The 15,337-nt window shown below is 39.6% G+C and overlaps 2 protein-coding genes across 3 annotated transcripts; both read left to right on the forward strand.

The window, feature by feature from the left end:
• The first annotated feature begins 658 nt into the window (after window positions 1-658).
• p2ry8 (P2Y receptor family member 8) lies at window positions 659-4,019 on the forward strand. Its single transcript, XM_080038239.1, has 3 exons — window positions 659-746; window positions 2,230-2,546; window positions 3,228-4,019. The coding sequence occupies exons 2-3, from the start codon at window positions 2,233-2,235 to the stop codon at window positions 3,991-3,993; spliced, it is 1,080 nt and encodes a 359-aa protein (XP_079894365.1). The 5' UTR covers window positions 659-746; window positions 2,230-2,232; the 3' UTR covers window positions 3,994-4,019.
• Window positions 4,020-4,726: 707 nt separating this feature from the next.
• On the forward strand, window positions 4,727-12,300 carry asmtl (acetylserotonin O-methyltransferase-like). Of its 2 annotated transcripts, none has more exons than XM_080037809.1 (15): window positions 4,727-4,803; window positions 5,708-5,824; window positions 6,310-6,441; window positions 6,536-6,583; window positions 6,673-6,737; window positions 6,821-6,885; window positions 7,129-7,237; window positions 8,075-8,396; window positions 8,489-8,668; window positions 9,512-9,674; window positions 9,944-10,143; window positions 10,261-10,393; window positions 10,486-10,626; window positions 10,788-10,910; window positions 11,916-12,300. In XM_080037809.1, exons 2-15 carry the CDS (start codon window positions 5,708-5,710, stop codon window positions 12,119-12,121), a joined length of 2,004 nt encoding a protein of 667 aa, XP_079893935.1. In that variant the 5' UTR covers window positions 4,727-4,803; the 3' UTR covers window positions 12,122-12,300. The 2 variants fall into 2 exon arrangements, with proteins under 2 accessions (XP_079893935.1, XP_079893936.1); XM_080037810.1 differs by lacking the exon at window positions 11,916-12,300 and adding an exon at window positions 11,405-11,825.
• Window positions 12,301-15,337: the final 3,037 nt, after the last annotated feature.

The raw sequence follows: 15,337 nt of genomic DNA on the forward strand, positions 1-15,337 counted from the left end.
CTGTAAAGCAGAACTATTCTAATCAACAGGAAGCCTGTGACATAAGAACACATCGCTTGAATCTTGTGAGCAGTGAGTACAGACGTTGTGTCCTTCTCACTTCACTTAAAAACAACACTTTGATACACCACGTGTCTGAGTTACAGAGAAATCTATTACTTCAATCCCACCCCCCTTGTAGGGATATTCTTCACTTCTGCATCTGCATACACGTCAGAGTTATTACTGTGTGCCATGTCACCCCTGTGTTTTCCCGTTTTAACCAGAGCAGTGGAATGACTAACAATCAGTAAAATTGTGACTTCAAAAAGTGAAAGTGACGGCCTTCCACATGCCACAAACTCCTAGGGACTTTTAATAATACAGACTTGAAACTGTATGACTTTTCCAATCAGGTTTTCTGCAAAACCCTGGGCAGTACTAAGTCCTCCCACATGTAAAGGTATAGTTGTAGAGATAATTCATGAACCACATGGTGAACTATGAAGCAATCGCAAAGGTAATCATGATGAGTAAATGTGTGTGTTTTCAATGCTCTGACCATGTGGGGAGTCTTCTACATGTGCGTGTTCCAACACTGATTCTAACGGCTGACGGTTATCACAGTTGGTAGGATAAAGATTGTCACATGATGCATTTCCTTTCTCTGTCTCTCTGACACTGTTACACTTTCAAAACCTCATTTCCTCAGCAGTCACTCATATGCCTACCTGTTATATGCCTCGCCTGCCTCTGCGTTCATATAGGTGAGTGTTCAACTGTCTTTTACTGAGATTTATCTGGAGAAGTGCTTACCATATGATTAATATATTTTTATGTTTAACATTGTGTAATATTGACTTATAATGGGTCTAAACCAAACCACATGTATGTTGTTAAAAACATTTTTGTACTTTTAACTAATCACCAAAGGCAATTTGGTCAACATTTGCTGGTACATATACCTAGTGACCGTACATTATAAGTAAAAAGACAAAGGAAGAGATTTCCATAACGTTTTTTCTTCTTTTAAAAAAAGATTTGTAATCTACTTTATAACACAACAACACAGAGAGACCACAAGCACTAAACATCTGACTGATATCCAAGGTAGAAAATAAGTATAGAGTATGTACAGTCACATAGAGCAGAGAAGAGCGCTAAATAAATAAAATGTATTATTATAGGTCACGCCTGAAGAGATAACTGCCACCTCCAAATAAATATGTTGTAAAATTAAATGTAAAAATACAAGAGCATAAATGTACGTAGGTTAAAGAAATGCTTGGTCCCATTACACTGATACAGAAATAATCCTCTTGGGTAAAAGAAGGGAAAATAATATAATAATAATATATAATTTTGGAAAGAAAAAAAAATAACCCAATATTATAACCCATTATAACTCTGTGGCCTCACATTTTTAATTGTCATTATTAATGTTAATACAATGATCTTGTACAAATATGTAAAAAAAGAAGAAAAGAATTGCCACATTAATGAACTTTTTATTGCGTAAGTTTCCCCCCTAGTTTGTTATGTGGTAACAACTCACACCACCAACATGTGCACCGCATGTCAACAAAAGGGCTAGTGTTCTTTACCTTTGTTGAACTTTTTTTCTTTCTTTTTTTAACCTTTATTTATACAGGTATATCCCATTGAGACCGAAGACTCTTTTGCAAGGGAGACCTGTTTTCCTTTCCCACGTTACCATTCACACACACATTCATACACCGATAGCAGGCTAACTATCGACATTCACACTGCTCTATTTAACTATCTCGTGTTACAAAGAGAAAACAAATCAGTTATGTCTCACTTCCCAATTTAAGCATTTTTTATGATAACATCATTGTGAGTCTCTTACGGAAACATTATTACAGGTGTTGATTGTACACAAGCTGCCAGGGGTGACGGTTGGAACTAACCACAATCAAATGTGTCCTCTTCCTGTGTGAAAACTCCACCCAACACACGTGCTGCTCTCTTGCAAACAACAACATAGAATAATGTAGTCCTGATACTAATGCTCCACTGTATTTTTCACAACTTGAGATTAAAAGAATGCATTTGATGCATTTTTTGTTCTCTGTCATTTCTTAATGCTGATCTTTTATGCTTTTGTCATTGAAATATTACAAAACAATTGTTGCAATATGATGAACATGATGGTCACCAGTAGTTTGTACCAAAAAAAGGAACTCTCTACTACAAGCCTCACAAGTCTTTCTAAACCCTGGCACACAGGTGATGAGAGGCCATTCCGATCCAATCATGACAGGGAATTCCAGCGGCAAGGTGGACAACGACACTCTGTCCATGTTACAGAATGTAAACACCAGCATTGCCATCTCTGTCATATACATGATCGTCACTGCCATCAACCTGGTAGGAAACGGCCTCTCCATGTGGATCCTCCTCTTCCTCACCTCCCCCAAGACTCCCTCCATCATCTTCATGATTAATCTCACCCTCACCGACTTGGCTCTTGGCGCTGCGCTGCCCTTTCAGATCGCCTACCAGCTCCAAGGATACCACTGGAATCTTGGACCCAACATGTGCAGGTATTCTATAGTACGACTGTAGGACGATGTTGAATTTAATTAATACATTTTTGTTTGTTTACCTTGTTCTTGTCTGACCAAACAACTCTGTCTGCATCCACAGTCCAGCAGTTGGAAGAGAGTTACATTTAGGAAAATACCCCTATTGTATCTGCAGTTTGTTCAGCAGTTTAACTTCAGATTAAGACTTCAAACAGTGAAACAGTTAGCCTGGCTCAGTTCAAATGTCATAAAATCTCCTTAGCAGCAGAGTTCACTACCCTTTTCCTTTTGGTGTATGCTTCAGTGTAAAAGTGAAACAAAGTTATTTGGAATTTAAGAAAGGTTGATTTCTTAGGATCACAGTGGCAACACAACACCAGAAAGTCCCTGCCTACGGCAAACTATTCATCCAGTGCATAACCATCCAGCAAACCACAATTTTGGATTTAACAAACAAGATAATGCTGCATTAGAGATGCTGGTAGAATGGATGCTGGATTTTGTTACATGTGGACCTATTTACAGTCGTTATGCTAACCTAAGCTTACCAGCTGCTGGCTGTAGCCTCATATTAAACAGACAGATATAAGACAAATATCAATCTTCACATATTTTCCCAACTCTTGATTTAATGATTATGTTTTGCTCCAACCAGCCATTAAATAAAACTCTCTTCTTCTATACATCTTCCACCCACAGTTTCGTGACCCTGGTCTTCTTCACCAACATGTACTGTTCAGTCTTGACCATGATGGCCATAGGAATAGACCGCTACCTGGGCATCGTGAGGCCCATGCTGTTCAGGAGGACCAGAGGGAGGAAGGCCGTGGCTGTGGTGAGCTGCGTCCTCATGTGGGCTTTGGTCATGGCCGTTCTGTACCCGCTGATGACCACAGACCTGACCTTTGACATCCCTGAGCTGGGCATTACCACGTGCTTCGACATGCTGAAGAAAGAAATGCTGCCTAGCACGGCGGCCTGGGCTGCCTTCGTCTTCAGCATGGTGTTCGTCCTCTTCTTCTTCCCCTTCTGTGTCACCACATTCTGCTACGTCAGGATCATACGCAAACTGTCCAGGGATTCCAAGACCGCTCAGAAAGGCCGAGCCATTCGTATGACCTTCATCGTTCTCCTGGTTTTTACCCTCTGCTTCGCTCCCAACAACATCCTCCTGTTTGCTCACGCTGTAATGAAACTCTTCTATAAGAAGTCCCTCTACATGGCCTACAAACTGTCCCTCTGTTTCAGCTGCGTGAATAGCTGCCTCGACCCATTCATTTACTACTTTGGCTCCAAAGATTTCAGACAAAAGTTGAGACACATTTTCAAACTGCAAAGCCTGAATAGTGGGGAGTCAACAAGGACGGAGCATAAAGAGAGCATGCACATGCCACATAGCACTTTCCAATGTGAAGACAGAGAAAACAGCAAAGGCCCTTTGATGCCACTGCACCGGACGGACTAGAGATATGGAGTGAACAGTGAGAGGGATGTGGCAAAGGAAGTGAGAGACAGATACAGTGTGTAAAGGGTTACTTTGAGTGTGCCAAGCTCTTGCAGTGTTACTACTTGTATCAAATTACAAAATCATTTCTTATCACTTCTCTTTTTATCTCCACCATAGAACATGGACAGTAGCTGGGTCCCTTTGTTAACTTAGTCATTTGTCTTGCATTACCCGACGTGTTATTTTTGGAAAATCCTTCATTCTATGTGTATTTTTATATCTCTCACAAGCATCATATCTGTTACTTTGACAAAAGATGTAGCAAAATGTGAAAAAACTCTGTATAATAATTTTAACATTATATGTGTACATTTGTTTTTTTAAATATCTGTGTAATATGCTATTGCTGACCGTTTGATTTTTTAACTCCTATTCTTATTTTATGTTTTCTTTGTTTTCTCTCTGCATTAAATACAATTATTCATAATATTGTTTTTATTATTTTAACAGTATTATTATTACATTACTTTGCATAGATAGATAGATAGATAGATAGATAGATAGATAGATAGATAGATAGATAGATAGATAGATAGATAGATAGATAGATAGATAGATAGATAGATAGATAGATAGATAGATAGATAGATAGATAGATAGATAGATAGATAGATAGATAGATAGATAGATAGCACTCACACAGTGAATGGTGGCTCCGCCCACGTTGTGTTGCGTCAACACATACGCGCGTCACGTCAGTCCTGCTAGCAAGCAGTAGAGCTAACTCTGTCAGTGTCCAAACCCCATGGTCCACTCCAACTTTGGCAGGTAAGAGATGTACTGCATGACTTCTTTAGTAATAACGGCCGTGCAACTAGTTTTTAATGCCTTTGTTCATTTAGTCGTGTCGTGTGTTGTTTTCTTTTACACAGTTACATAAGCTTTTACTTTCCATAATAGCTGGTAGCTTACAGCATGTGAACACTGAGCAGAGTTGTTAAACTGTTTATGTTGTATGTAATATACGTTGACGTGAGCTTGAAACATATGTAGCATTATGTGAGTCACTTTGGGTACTTTGAGAGAAGCAGCATTATAAAGTTAGGCACAGCTAACGCGCTGGTATTAGACAGTGATTTGGAAAAGCTGAAACTTGATTTACATGGCTACCTTTTAAACATTAAGTTACTCTATGTAAATACAATGAGTGGATATGTCTTTACACTACTTACAGCAGATAATTCTTTATTTTAAATGCATTAGATAGGCCTATGTGGACGAAATATTAGCCTAGAACTGGAACTTGCAATAGATTACTATTTTAGTCCATTGACTTTATTTGGGATATTGTAATGGGCTTCTTTGTGTTGGTACTACGAGAGAGAGTATGAAAAAAGGACACCATTACAATATCCAGAAGTGCAATTATAAAATGCTATACAATTTAGAATTGTATTTAAAATGGAGAAAAGCTGTAAGTTTACACATTTGAGAAGCTTTTCTTTACTTTTACATTATGAATTATTTGAATGATTCATTTATTATCCAGCTGATGTTATGTCGACTGGACTCGTTGATCAACTAATTGTCCCAGCACTATATGGATATATGGATATATTATACACTGATTTTTCAGTGTATAATTTAACAGCTGCAGTCATCTGACTTCTTATTGAGTCCTCTACATAAACTAGGCCACATTTGTAATGTTTAACTTTGTCCTTCACCTCAGATGACCTCAGAGGACAAGGCCACTATGGTGCTGAACCCTGTCATTTCCAAGATCAGCAGTAAACTGGTCGTGCTGGCAAGTGCTTCACCGAGGAGACAGGAGATTCTCAGCAATGCCGTATGTTTCCCTTTTTGGTTCGACTAAAAGAAAATTGTATACATATCACATCAACTGCACATTTTCTTTTATTGTGCTCCAAAAGGTTTGACTTCAGCAATTAAGAGGCAAACTGTCATGTGAACGTAGGAATGAATGACCAAGGATGCGTCACATCTTTTACATAATGATTATGAGTATATCTTTTTTTCATAGCTAAACTGAAGAATAAAAAAACAGCCGTCCGACACCTTATATAATGGCCTTTATTGTCTTATCGCAGAAATATATTAATCTTTTTACGTGTCTGTAGTAAAGGTAACAGGAAGTGGAAGGGCTGAAGATGTGATTGATGTCATTTTGCAACAGTGTTGCATTTGAATCTGTGGTCCAGATTAGAGCACTGACAACAAGTTTGTTTTCCCACAGTAAAATATCCCACTTGACTCAGCACATATTTTGGTCACAGTGCATTGAACCTATTTGTTTTTTCTCCTATATTTCAGGGCTTAAGGTTTGAGGTGGTGCCGTCATGGTTCAAAGAAACTCTGGATAAGGCACTTTTCAAAGCGCCCCATGAATATGCTGTTGAGACAGCCAAACAGAAGGCCCTGGAGGTGGCCAGGAGGATGCCTCTTGTGAGTTTGGCTCCTTCTTTTTTGTATTGCTGTACACAACGTATATTATCTTCTTCTTGAATGACATATTGATCAATGATATCATTTTCTTTAGAAACACCGGAAGACTCCAGACATAGTAATCGGAGCAGACACAATTGTGGTGAGATAAATGGAAGAATTAAAGTTATGCCATATCAATTGTATTTATTATTATTTTTTGACTCAGGAATTTTCTTCTTATAACAACAGACTGTAGATGGTATGATTCTGGAGAAGCCAGTGGACAAACATGATGCCTACAGGATGCTGTCCAGGTCTGTGTCATTTACATTTTAACATTATGTACAGAAAACAGATAGGATGCTGTTTTTTTCTCATCTTTATTTCTCTCCTTCAGCTTGAGTGGTAAAGAGCACAGTGTCTTCACCGGTGTGGCTATTGTTGTTTGCCATGAGAAAAAAAGTAAGTGGTGACTAAATAATGGTTAGACTTCCAGTTTATTTAGTGTTGAAATGTGATGAAGCAAACTTGTAAGATCAGTTTAACCCTTTAAGATACTTTTTTATGTATACAGGAATGTTGGATTTCATTTCAGTTTTTTATTTGTATTAATAAACATGGGAGGGCTTAACTAGGGAAATGTACATAGTGTCTCCATAAGGGGACACATTTTATTTCTAAACCCTCTAACCTGCCTCACCCCAGACGAAGGAGTGGACTACCAGTTGATCGACTTTTATGAAGAAACAAAGGTGAAGTTTGCTCAACTCTCGGAAAGTCTGCTGTGGGAGTACATCAATAGTGGTGAACCCATGTGAGTACTATGAAGGTTTGAGCATGCACATTCGTAATAGCTATTGATTTAGCTGTAGGTGTAGTGACCCAAAAAGAGTTTGATGGACTAATGGAGGTCGTTTGAGTGGATTAGAGCCACATGAACCTCATGCTTTTTGGACTTTGATGCATGAGTTTAGCTCCATCTGTGTTTGCTCTGTTCTATTTGACAGGGATCTTGTCTGCAGGAAAGATAAAAAAAACAAAAAAATCTTGATCTGGGTCAGAAAAAGTGTAGAGTTGGGGGATGTAGCTCAGTGGAAAGGGTGGTCGACCTACAACTGCAGGGTCGGTGGTTCGATCCCCCTTCTCCCCGCCACATGTCCAAGTGTCCCTGGGCAAGACACTGAACCCTAAATTGCTCCCTGCGAGGTAGCTGCTGCTATCGGTGTATGAATGTGTGCTCCAGTTGTAAGTCGCTTTGGATAAAAGCGTCTGCTAAATGAAATGTAATGTCACATCAAAATAATTGAATATCAATGGAACGTTTTTTTGTTTTGTTTTTCTAATTCTGTAATATTATTTACAAAGTGAATCTTTCAGATATTCTAGATTCATTACACATAAAGTAAAATGGTGAATGATGGTTGATTGGTTATGTTATATTTAATGTTTTGAGCTAATTCCATGAGCTGTAAGCCGTAATCAGCAAAACAAAAGAAATTAGTGACATATTTCACTTTGTGTAATGGATCTATAATATATGGAAGTTTCCCTTTTTGACTGGACTTTTCCATGTGTGCAACTGTTTCTGAACCAATGTCACTGTATAGTTTGCTGTTTAAGTACATTTTTTTTGTCTCTGTGTGTCTGTCAGGGACAAGGCCGGTGGCTATGGTATTCAGTCCCTGGGTGGCATGCTGGTGGAGTACGTCCACGGAGACTTCCTCAATGTTGTGGGTTTCCCCCTCAATCACTTCTGCAAACAGCTCGACACCCTTTACAACCGCTCTTTCTCTTCGGACCAGGAGAGTCCGTCTGTCTGCCACAACGGCGATGACGGTGACACCGACACCATACTCGCACAGCACCCCCCACCAAACCTGCCAGCCCAGTCTAGCCCTACTCCCAGCTCTTCAACCAATCACAACCCCTCATCCAGCCACACACAAATAAACCCATCCAATCCAGACTTTATGGTTAGTTTTTATCAGCCTATAAGCACAGTCTATGACCAAAGTCTTTGCCCCTTTTTGACATTGTTTGTAAGTTAAACTCCTTTTGTTTATAGGTGAAAAGGAACCGCAGTCACAGCGCAGTGGGTGAATGCCTGTCTGCACATGCAGTCGATAAGGCCAAGCGCCGACACTCTGAGAGTCCAGCAGTACCATCCCTGACCAGCAGAGGGCAAATGAAGACAGGGCACTTGCAGAGGATCGTTGAACTGATGGATGGTTTCAAAGCCTCAAAGGTGATGAGACATACAATGTGTACCTGTGTCCTTTGTTGTTGAAGCTAAAGGAAAAACTAACTTGCAATGATGTTGTTGTTGTAGACTTCTGGACAATATGATGAAGCATTCAGCTCGATTTCAAAGAATTGTGTGACATTGAGGTCTAGATTAGAAAATGATCACTCTCAATTTGTACATTTTATTACTACTGCCAGTAGGCGGTGGGCACAGTAAAGTCAATCGATTCTGCCTGTATCTTTTTAAAACTCACTAATCAACGCAATCTATCTAACTTATTTTATCTGCCCAAAAAAACAAAGTACACTGAAATGTTGCGGTTTTAGAAAGAACAAAGTGTCAAGAAAATAATCTCAGGAAGTCACAGAGACTTTCTATTTCGCGACTGCAGTAACTTCTTGGAAATAACCTGGTTGACTTGCAACTGCAAGGTGACCACAAGACTCCAGGATATTGATTAAAGAAACAACATGCAATGTGTGAATTAGTCAGTTTTGGAGGCACTACTTCATATTCACTGTAACTGGCAAGATGGTAATGTTCTTCTCATCTAACGCTTATGGCAAGAAAGGGAATTCTATTACCCTAAATTATTCCGGTAAAAATAGCATATTCTGATTTGTGATTTATTGTATAGTGGGCTGGTATGAAACTGCAGTGGGACACATACAAATTGAGTCATTTGTTTTTAATGAACAGAACTTAAACAAATGTTAGCAGAAGTAGTATGTTGCATATTTTTGCATTTTATCAATGTGATCTTGAAGCATAACATCCTCACATTCATATAAAAAAAATTGCACTTTCCTTGTGTATTCATTCTGCTCTCCCAACTTGTTCCAGGCACTCTTCACTGCATGTGAGATGTGTGTGTTTGACCTGCTACAAAGCAGTCCGGGGCTGGATGCAGCACAGGTGGCCCAGGAGATCAAAGCCTCTGTGAAAGGGACTGAATGCCTGCTGGAAGCCTGTGTGTCTCTGGGACTGCTGAAGAGCAAAGGGAGAAGTAAGTCTGCACTCATCAGTATTGATCATTACACACTGATCATCTTCTTATACCTCAAACAGATAGCATGTGATACCTAGCTTAAAGGGGGAGTCAGCGATTTTGGAGAAAGTTTGTTGTCAAAATCACTTTTTTCTCAAAATCAGTGAATATCTCTATCTGTATGCACTGTGTAGGAGGGATATTGACAACAAACGTTCTCCAGTATCACTGACTCCACCTTTTAAAATGAACCTCTTTACATATTTTATGTTGTGTCTTCTTCTAAGAATGTCAGAAGCCAGCGTACAAGAACACGGATCTGGCCAAGCGCTTTTTGCTGTCTGACGCTCCCTTTTCACTGCTGGGTTACATCCGCCACTGTAACAACAAAGTGTGGCCTCTTTTCTCCCATCTTGAGAGTGCAGTGCAGGAGGGAACAAACCAGCACGATAAGGCGTTCGGCAAGAAATCTAAGGATCTGTTTCAGGTGATTATCTCCCAAGTTCAGCCTCAGAAGGATAATATGTGTGACGAAAAACATTAAAAAATGTTAAACAATATGCTTTATTTTTGTCCCTTCTATGTTATGTGTTTCTATTGAAAGGATTCTGTCTACAACAGCCAAGAAGACACATTGAGATTCATGAACGCGATGCACAGCATTGCTAAAGTTACAGGAAAAGCTGTAGCAACGGCCTTTGACCTCTCCAGTTTTAAAACTGCCTGTGACATTGGAGGTAAGCAAAAAACGTAAAGGTTTGAAATTGTGTCATTGAGTGATAAGCTATTCTTTTACATTTCATCTGCTTGTTTTGTTTTTTTGTTCCAGGATGCACTGGTGCCATGGCCCATGAGTTTACTAAAGCCCACCCTGGGTTGTCTGTGACAGTGTTTGACTTGCCAGCTGTTGTTAAGATGAGTGACCATTTCCATCCTCCGCACACAGACGACAGGGTATCATTTGTAGCAGGTCAGTATCAGTCTTATGTGCATCACATTGCTATCTTTGACTATTCATGTATGAAGGCTAATGCAGTGCAACTAGCTCTTTCTGTGGGTATTTGATGTCAAAGTAACAAGTCATTCACTCTGTGGGCATAACTCATGGCGTTGTTGTCTCTGTATAAACAGGAGACTTCTTTGAAGATGAGTTTCCCAAAGCAGACTTGTACATCCTGGCGAGAATTCTTCATGACTGGCCTGATGAGAAAGTGCATATTCTCCTGAGTCGAATCGCTGCCGCGTGCACACCAGGTACAACTCATAGATATTTCAGTCTTTTACTCTCATTTTGTTTTACTTCATATTTTAATTGCACATTGAATTAAATGTATTATAATTGTGCTCATACACTTAGTATATTTTTCTGAGCCATGTACCAGTGAATCTTAAGTCTCTTAAGAGTTTTCGATATTCATTTCTACACTGAGACTGCAGCAATTGATTCAAATGATTAGTTCCGTCATTCTAGAAATGTGATGTGTGAAATCAGCTGCTGTTTAGAACCTGCACTCTGAGGCCTCAGTGGTACTTGGTTGAACCGCTGCTTTAACTTGTTAGCAACACTTTGCTTGGTAGATTCCAAGCCAAGCTACCTAAATGATGGTAGTTTAGTTTTCTTCTTAATTCTTGTTGCCTTTTTATTCTTTGCCTAAAGCAAAGCATTGCAAAAGGATAAGGTATTACAAACCCACCACTATTGTTCTCTGAAGTTGTTTCATCTACACACACTTACACCGTTGTGCCAGGCGGTGGACTCCTGCTAAGTGAGATCTTCCTGGATGAAGACAGGAGGGGCCCGAGTCGTGGGCTGCTCCAAGCCCTCAGCATGAGCGTGGGGAAGCAACGGAGCGCCACAGAATACAGACTGCTTTTGAGGAGCCACGGTTTCATTACGGCACATGTCAAACATACAGACAACCTTCTAGATGCCATGCTCTGCATCAAAGAGTGACTGACAACGACCTTAGCGACTCCATGTAGGAGGTTTTGTGTCATTCTGTGTTCTGTTGGTCTCCTTCGCTCAAAATCAAGGACTTTCAAATCAGGAATCTTTTATGATAACTGTGGCGCAGCCTCTGTAAACCAATTAAAGGTGTCTTTGTTTAAGCATTTACGTTGTTGTGCTTTGTACAGATTGAGAGAAAATAAAGCTGTTAAAATTTGAGGTATCGCTCACAAGAGTACTGTATGTTGTTTTGGCATTTGAAATGTCTCTATACACTAAGGTCTTGAACAATCTTTTCTGTCGGGCCTTAGGATGTGCGGTGCTCATAGCTGAGACCATGTTGGATGGACACGCCCCCTACTCTGCCCTGCAGTCTCTGAACATGCTGACCCAGACTGAGGGGATGGAGAGGACAGAGAGCCAGTACGCAGACTTGCTGAGCAGACATGGATTTGGGGACACGCGAGTGTTTCACACTAAGAACTTCCTTGATGCTTTTATTGCCGTTAAAATGTAGCTTGGGAATCATGAAAATAAATGTTGTGATCATCCAGTGAAAACAGCTATACCACAATAGAAACTACCAGATTTTACTCAAGTAAGATTAGAAACCTATTATCAGGAAAATGCCACAATTCATCAGAAGTAAATGAATAATGCAAGATGGCCCCTTGTTAATAAATTGTGTACATAACATTGGATTTTTATTGCTATTCATTAAGGTGGAAATTACATTTAATGTTGTATCGGGGAATGTTTTTTAAATAAATTATTCAAAAATAATAACTTAAAATAATGACTGCATTTTAGGGTAAATGGCCTAGTGGACCTAAAGTACAGTTTATATCAGTGCATCCCTTCCTCTTGTTGCAGGAATGATGAACACTTGGTGTTAAATGCAGCTGTACACAGTAGATCAACAGCAGAACAGGGAATACAATAACATGCAACGATTTAACCTTGTTGAGAACGATGAGAACATTGAAAAAGCCTTATTTTCTAGGTGATCAAAACCTCAGCAATATCCTGTTTGTGGTGAAGCTGCTCACTCAGTATCCTTAGTACGCCGTTATACATCAAAGATTAATTATGCATTAGAAAAAAGTCAAGTTTGTTTATTCATAAAATCAAATTAGGCTCACTGTAATACCAAGAAGGGGTACTATCAATATTTTAAAAAGCCGTTGTGCAACCTCACAATAGCAAAGCTGATCCTTTATTGTGTGGAAATAATTGGATGTAGAAAAAGCAACAGTTGTATTTGCACCAGTCCTGGGCTGATCATGTATTTTCAGTGCAGTGCTTCCTAAAGTTGATCTGCATCTATGATACAGTTATGGGTTTAAAAAAGAATCTTGCTGTGGCTGAAGAGCGCATCCTGCCTCTTTAACAGTCCGAAGTGTCATATCGTGATGATGCAATTTGAAGGCAAGGGGGGAAAGATGATGAAAAAAAAAGGATCTACAAGTATAAAGCTCATTTAATGTTTTGCGTCTCCCCAGCCTACATGACGCGGTCAAGTTTACTTTGACTTTATAGGAGGTTTGGGGAAGAATGCCAGGGACCATGTCAAACATACTCTGAGACATGGGTGGAGCATTCATCTTGGACTCAGGATCGGTAAAAAAAAATTAATTAAGTTGGATCCTCATTCTCCCACCCTTACATAACCCTTCAAGCTTTATATTAGCCTTAACCATCTCCTGCCAAAGCCATTTTGCTTGGAGTTTTAGGTCACACAAAGCAATAGACGAATCTCTTAAAAAACAACAATTGCCCCATTTTTGCAAAGAATGATCAAACTTTGACCACTTATCCTCTGACGTTGATACATCTCAAATGAAAGCTTCAGTAGATTCAGCTCACTTCAAAAGATATTTGATACTTTGGAAAAACTACCCAAATATTTATTTTGCAGTTGAAAGAATTGCAGTGCTTTAGTTCCTTGCTTGCTGTGTCAGTAGACCTCCTCAAGATGGCGTCAAAAACCTGCAGATTACCCAGAAAACGTGCAGAGACATGGAGTTCCCAGGTTTTTCGAGAAAAAAAAATCAAATTTTCTACAGTGGCACCTTTGTGTGTGTGTTATCGAGAGTTTGAACATTAAGTGACGGCGAGGTATCAGAATTATGGTTAATTTGACCTATAGTGTGGGAATTAATTTGTGCTTTATATGTACAGTTTCACAGGATAGTCTCCTAATGCATAGAAGCATATGACACCATCTCTTAATGCTTTACAGATATGCCCTTTGGATTTCAGTTTTGAAGCTGCCGGTGAAGCAGCCAAACAGCTGATGGGAATGTGGGAATATCTCTGGCCAGGATAAATAGCTCTTATTCTTTGTGACACTGAAAGTGTATCGGGATTACTCCTCATTTTGGATCCCTCTCTTAAGTATTTTCCTAGAAGGGTAATAAGGGTGGTCATGTTATTCATGGCTATTTTCTTGTCAGTCTGGGCTCAGGCTCTATGTGACATCTAACTGATTTCCATTACTCAGATTTGGTTCTTTGGATGAGGAGAGACAGGGTCGGGTGGACTGAAGTTCAACCTTGACACTGAGTGTAAATCTCATGAGGTTTGCTCTGTTGTGAACACACGCTGAAGGCATCAAGACGGCATATATTGCAGTACGTTCCAGCCCACAGCTATTGTGAAAGCCTGTATTGATTCAATACATCCAATACTTTGTACACAGTGCATTACTGACCCGTGTGTATGGCAAGAGAATGTCAGGCTTGTGCAATACAGATGAACATCACAAATCAAACAGCAGAGAGCCTGTGTTCCCTTAAAACATGATGAAGCATTTCCACGAAAGGATTTGCATATTCGTTCACTTCCAGGGTCCCATCTGCACCCGCTCACCCCCAACTTTGTGTACAGGCATCAACATCAGAGCCTCAGTCTGCGAGGAGTTCTAATGAAAACCATTCAAGTCAATCAGGTTTACCAGAGACCAAAGGCCAGTGTAATTTGGGAAAATTGCTGAAACTCCAAAGTAATCTTCTGTAATGTGATCTTGCCTATTGAACACTGGCTGTACTGTACGTGTCGGATAAGAGCTCAGTCATTTTCTTCAAATGCAGTCCTGACAAGCAGCGTGGGTTATCCACCTGCAAGTAATCATCATTCTAGTGTTAAGTGCTTTGATATTAAAATGACTGATTTAAGACCATTTGCTTCTAGTAGATAGCGATTTTGAAAACGCTTCCATATGTTGATAGTGAGGATAAGCTGGGTTTGGGAACCCAGTGGACTGCACGCTGTGTTTACTGTTGTAGAGCAGCCAGTGAAAACACATCACGGCAAAGTCATGACTTCAGTCTTTCAGTGTTTCCGTTCAGAGAGCAGACTACACATTAACCAAGAGTGATGTAATCAAAGCCAGTTCATTAATAAGAATGCAAAGATTCATGAGATTTAGTACGTGAATCGCTCTGTAATGTAAACTTGAACTTAAGGTATGTTTCGTGCAACTCCTACTTTAACCACTTGGGGGCAACATTGGCTAAAGAAAATCTCCATACATAGGAGGATTTTATAAAGTTTTTTTTGTTTGTTGACACTCTTATTAAAGTTACATGATATAATTGGCAATTTAATTGACGTTATATTTGAAATGTTGCAACTATCCATGTCAAACTTTTTGTCATCTTAGTTGAAAAATAAATAAAATCATTGTTTGTATCGGAATCATCTTTGTGACGGATACACACAATCTGAATGG

The sequence above is a fragment of the Ammodytes marinus genome, assembly GCF_949987685.1.
Source record: "Ammodytes marinus genome assembly, chromosome: 12".
NCBI classification, from domain to species: domain Eukaryota; kingdom Metazoa; phylum Chordata; class Actinopteri; order Uranoscopiformes; family Ammodytidae; genus Ammodytes; species Ammodytes marinus.

Coding starts and splice junctions, on each gene's coding strand:
- p2ry8 (XM_080038239.1), top strand. CDS start 2,233: ATGAGAGGCCATTCCGATCCAATCATGACAGGGAATTCCAGCGGCAAG. Junction 2,547..3,227: donor CTTGGACCCAACATGTGCAG/GTATTCTATAGT, acceptor TTCCACCCACAG/TTTCGTGACCCTGGTCTTCT.
- asmtl (XM_080037809.1), top strand. CDS start 5,708: ATGACCTCAGAGGACAAGGCCACTATGGTGCTGAACCCTGTCATTTCC. Junction 6,584..6,672: donor TCGGAGCAGACACAATTGTG/GTGAGATAAATG, acceptor TTATAACAACAG/ACTGTAGATGGTATGATTCT. Junction 7,238..8,074: donor ATCAATAGTGGTGAACCCAT/GTGAGTACTATG, acceptor TGTGTCTGTCAG/GGACAAGGCCGGTGGCTATG.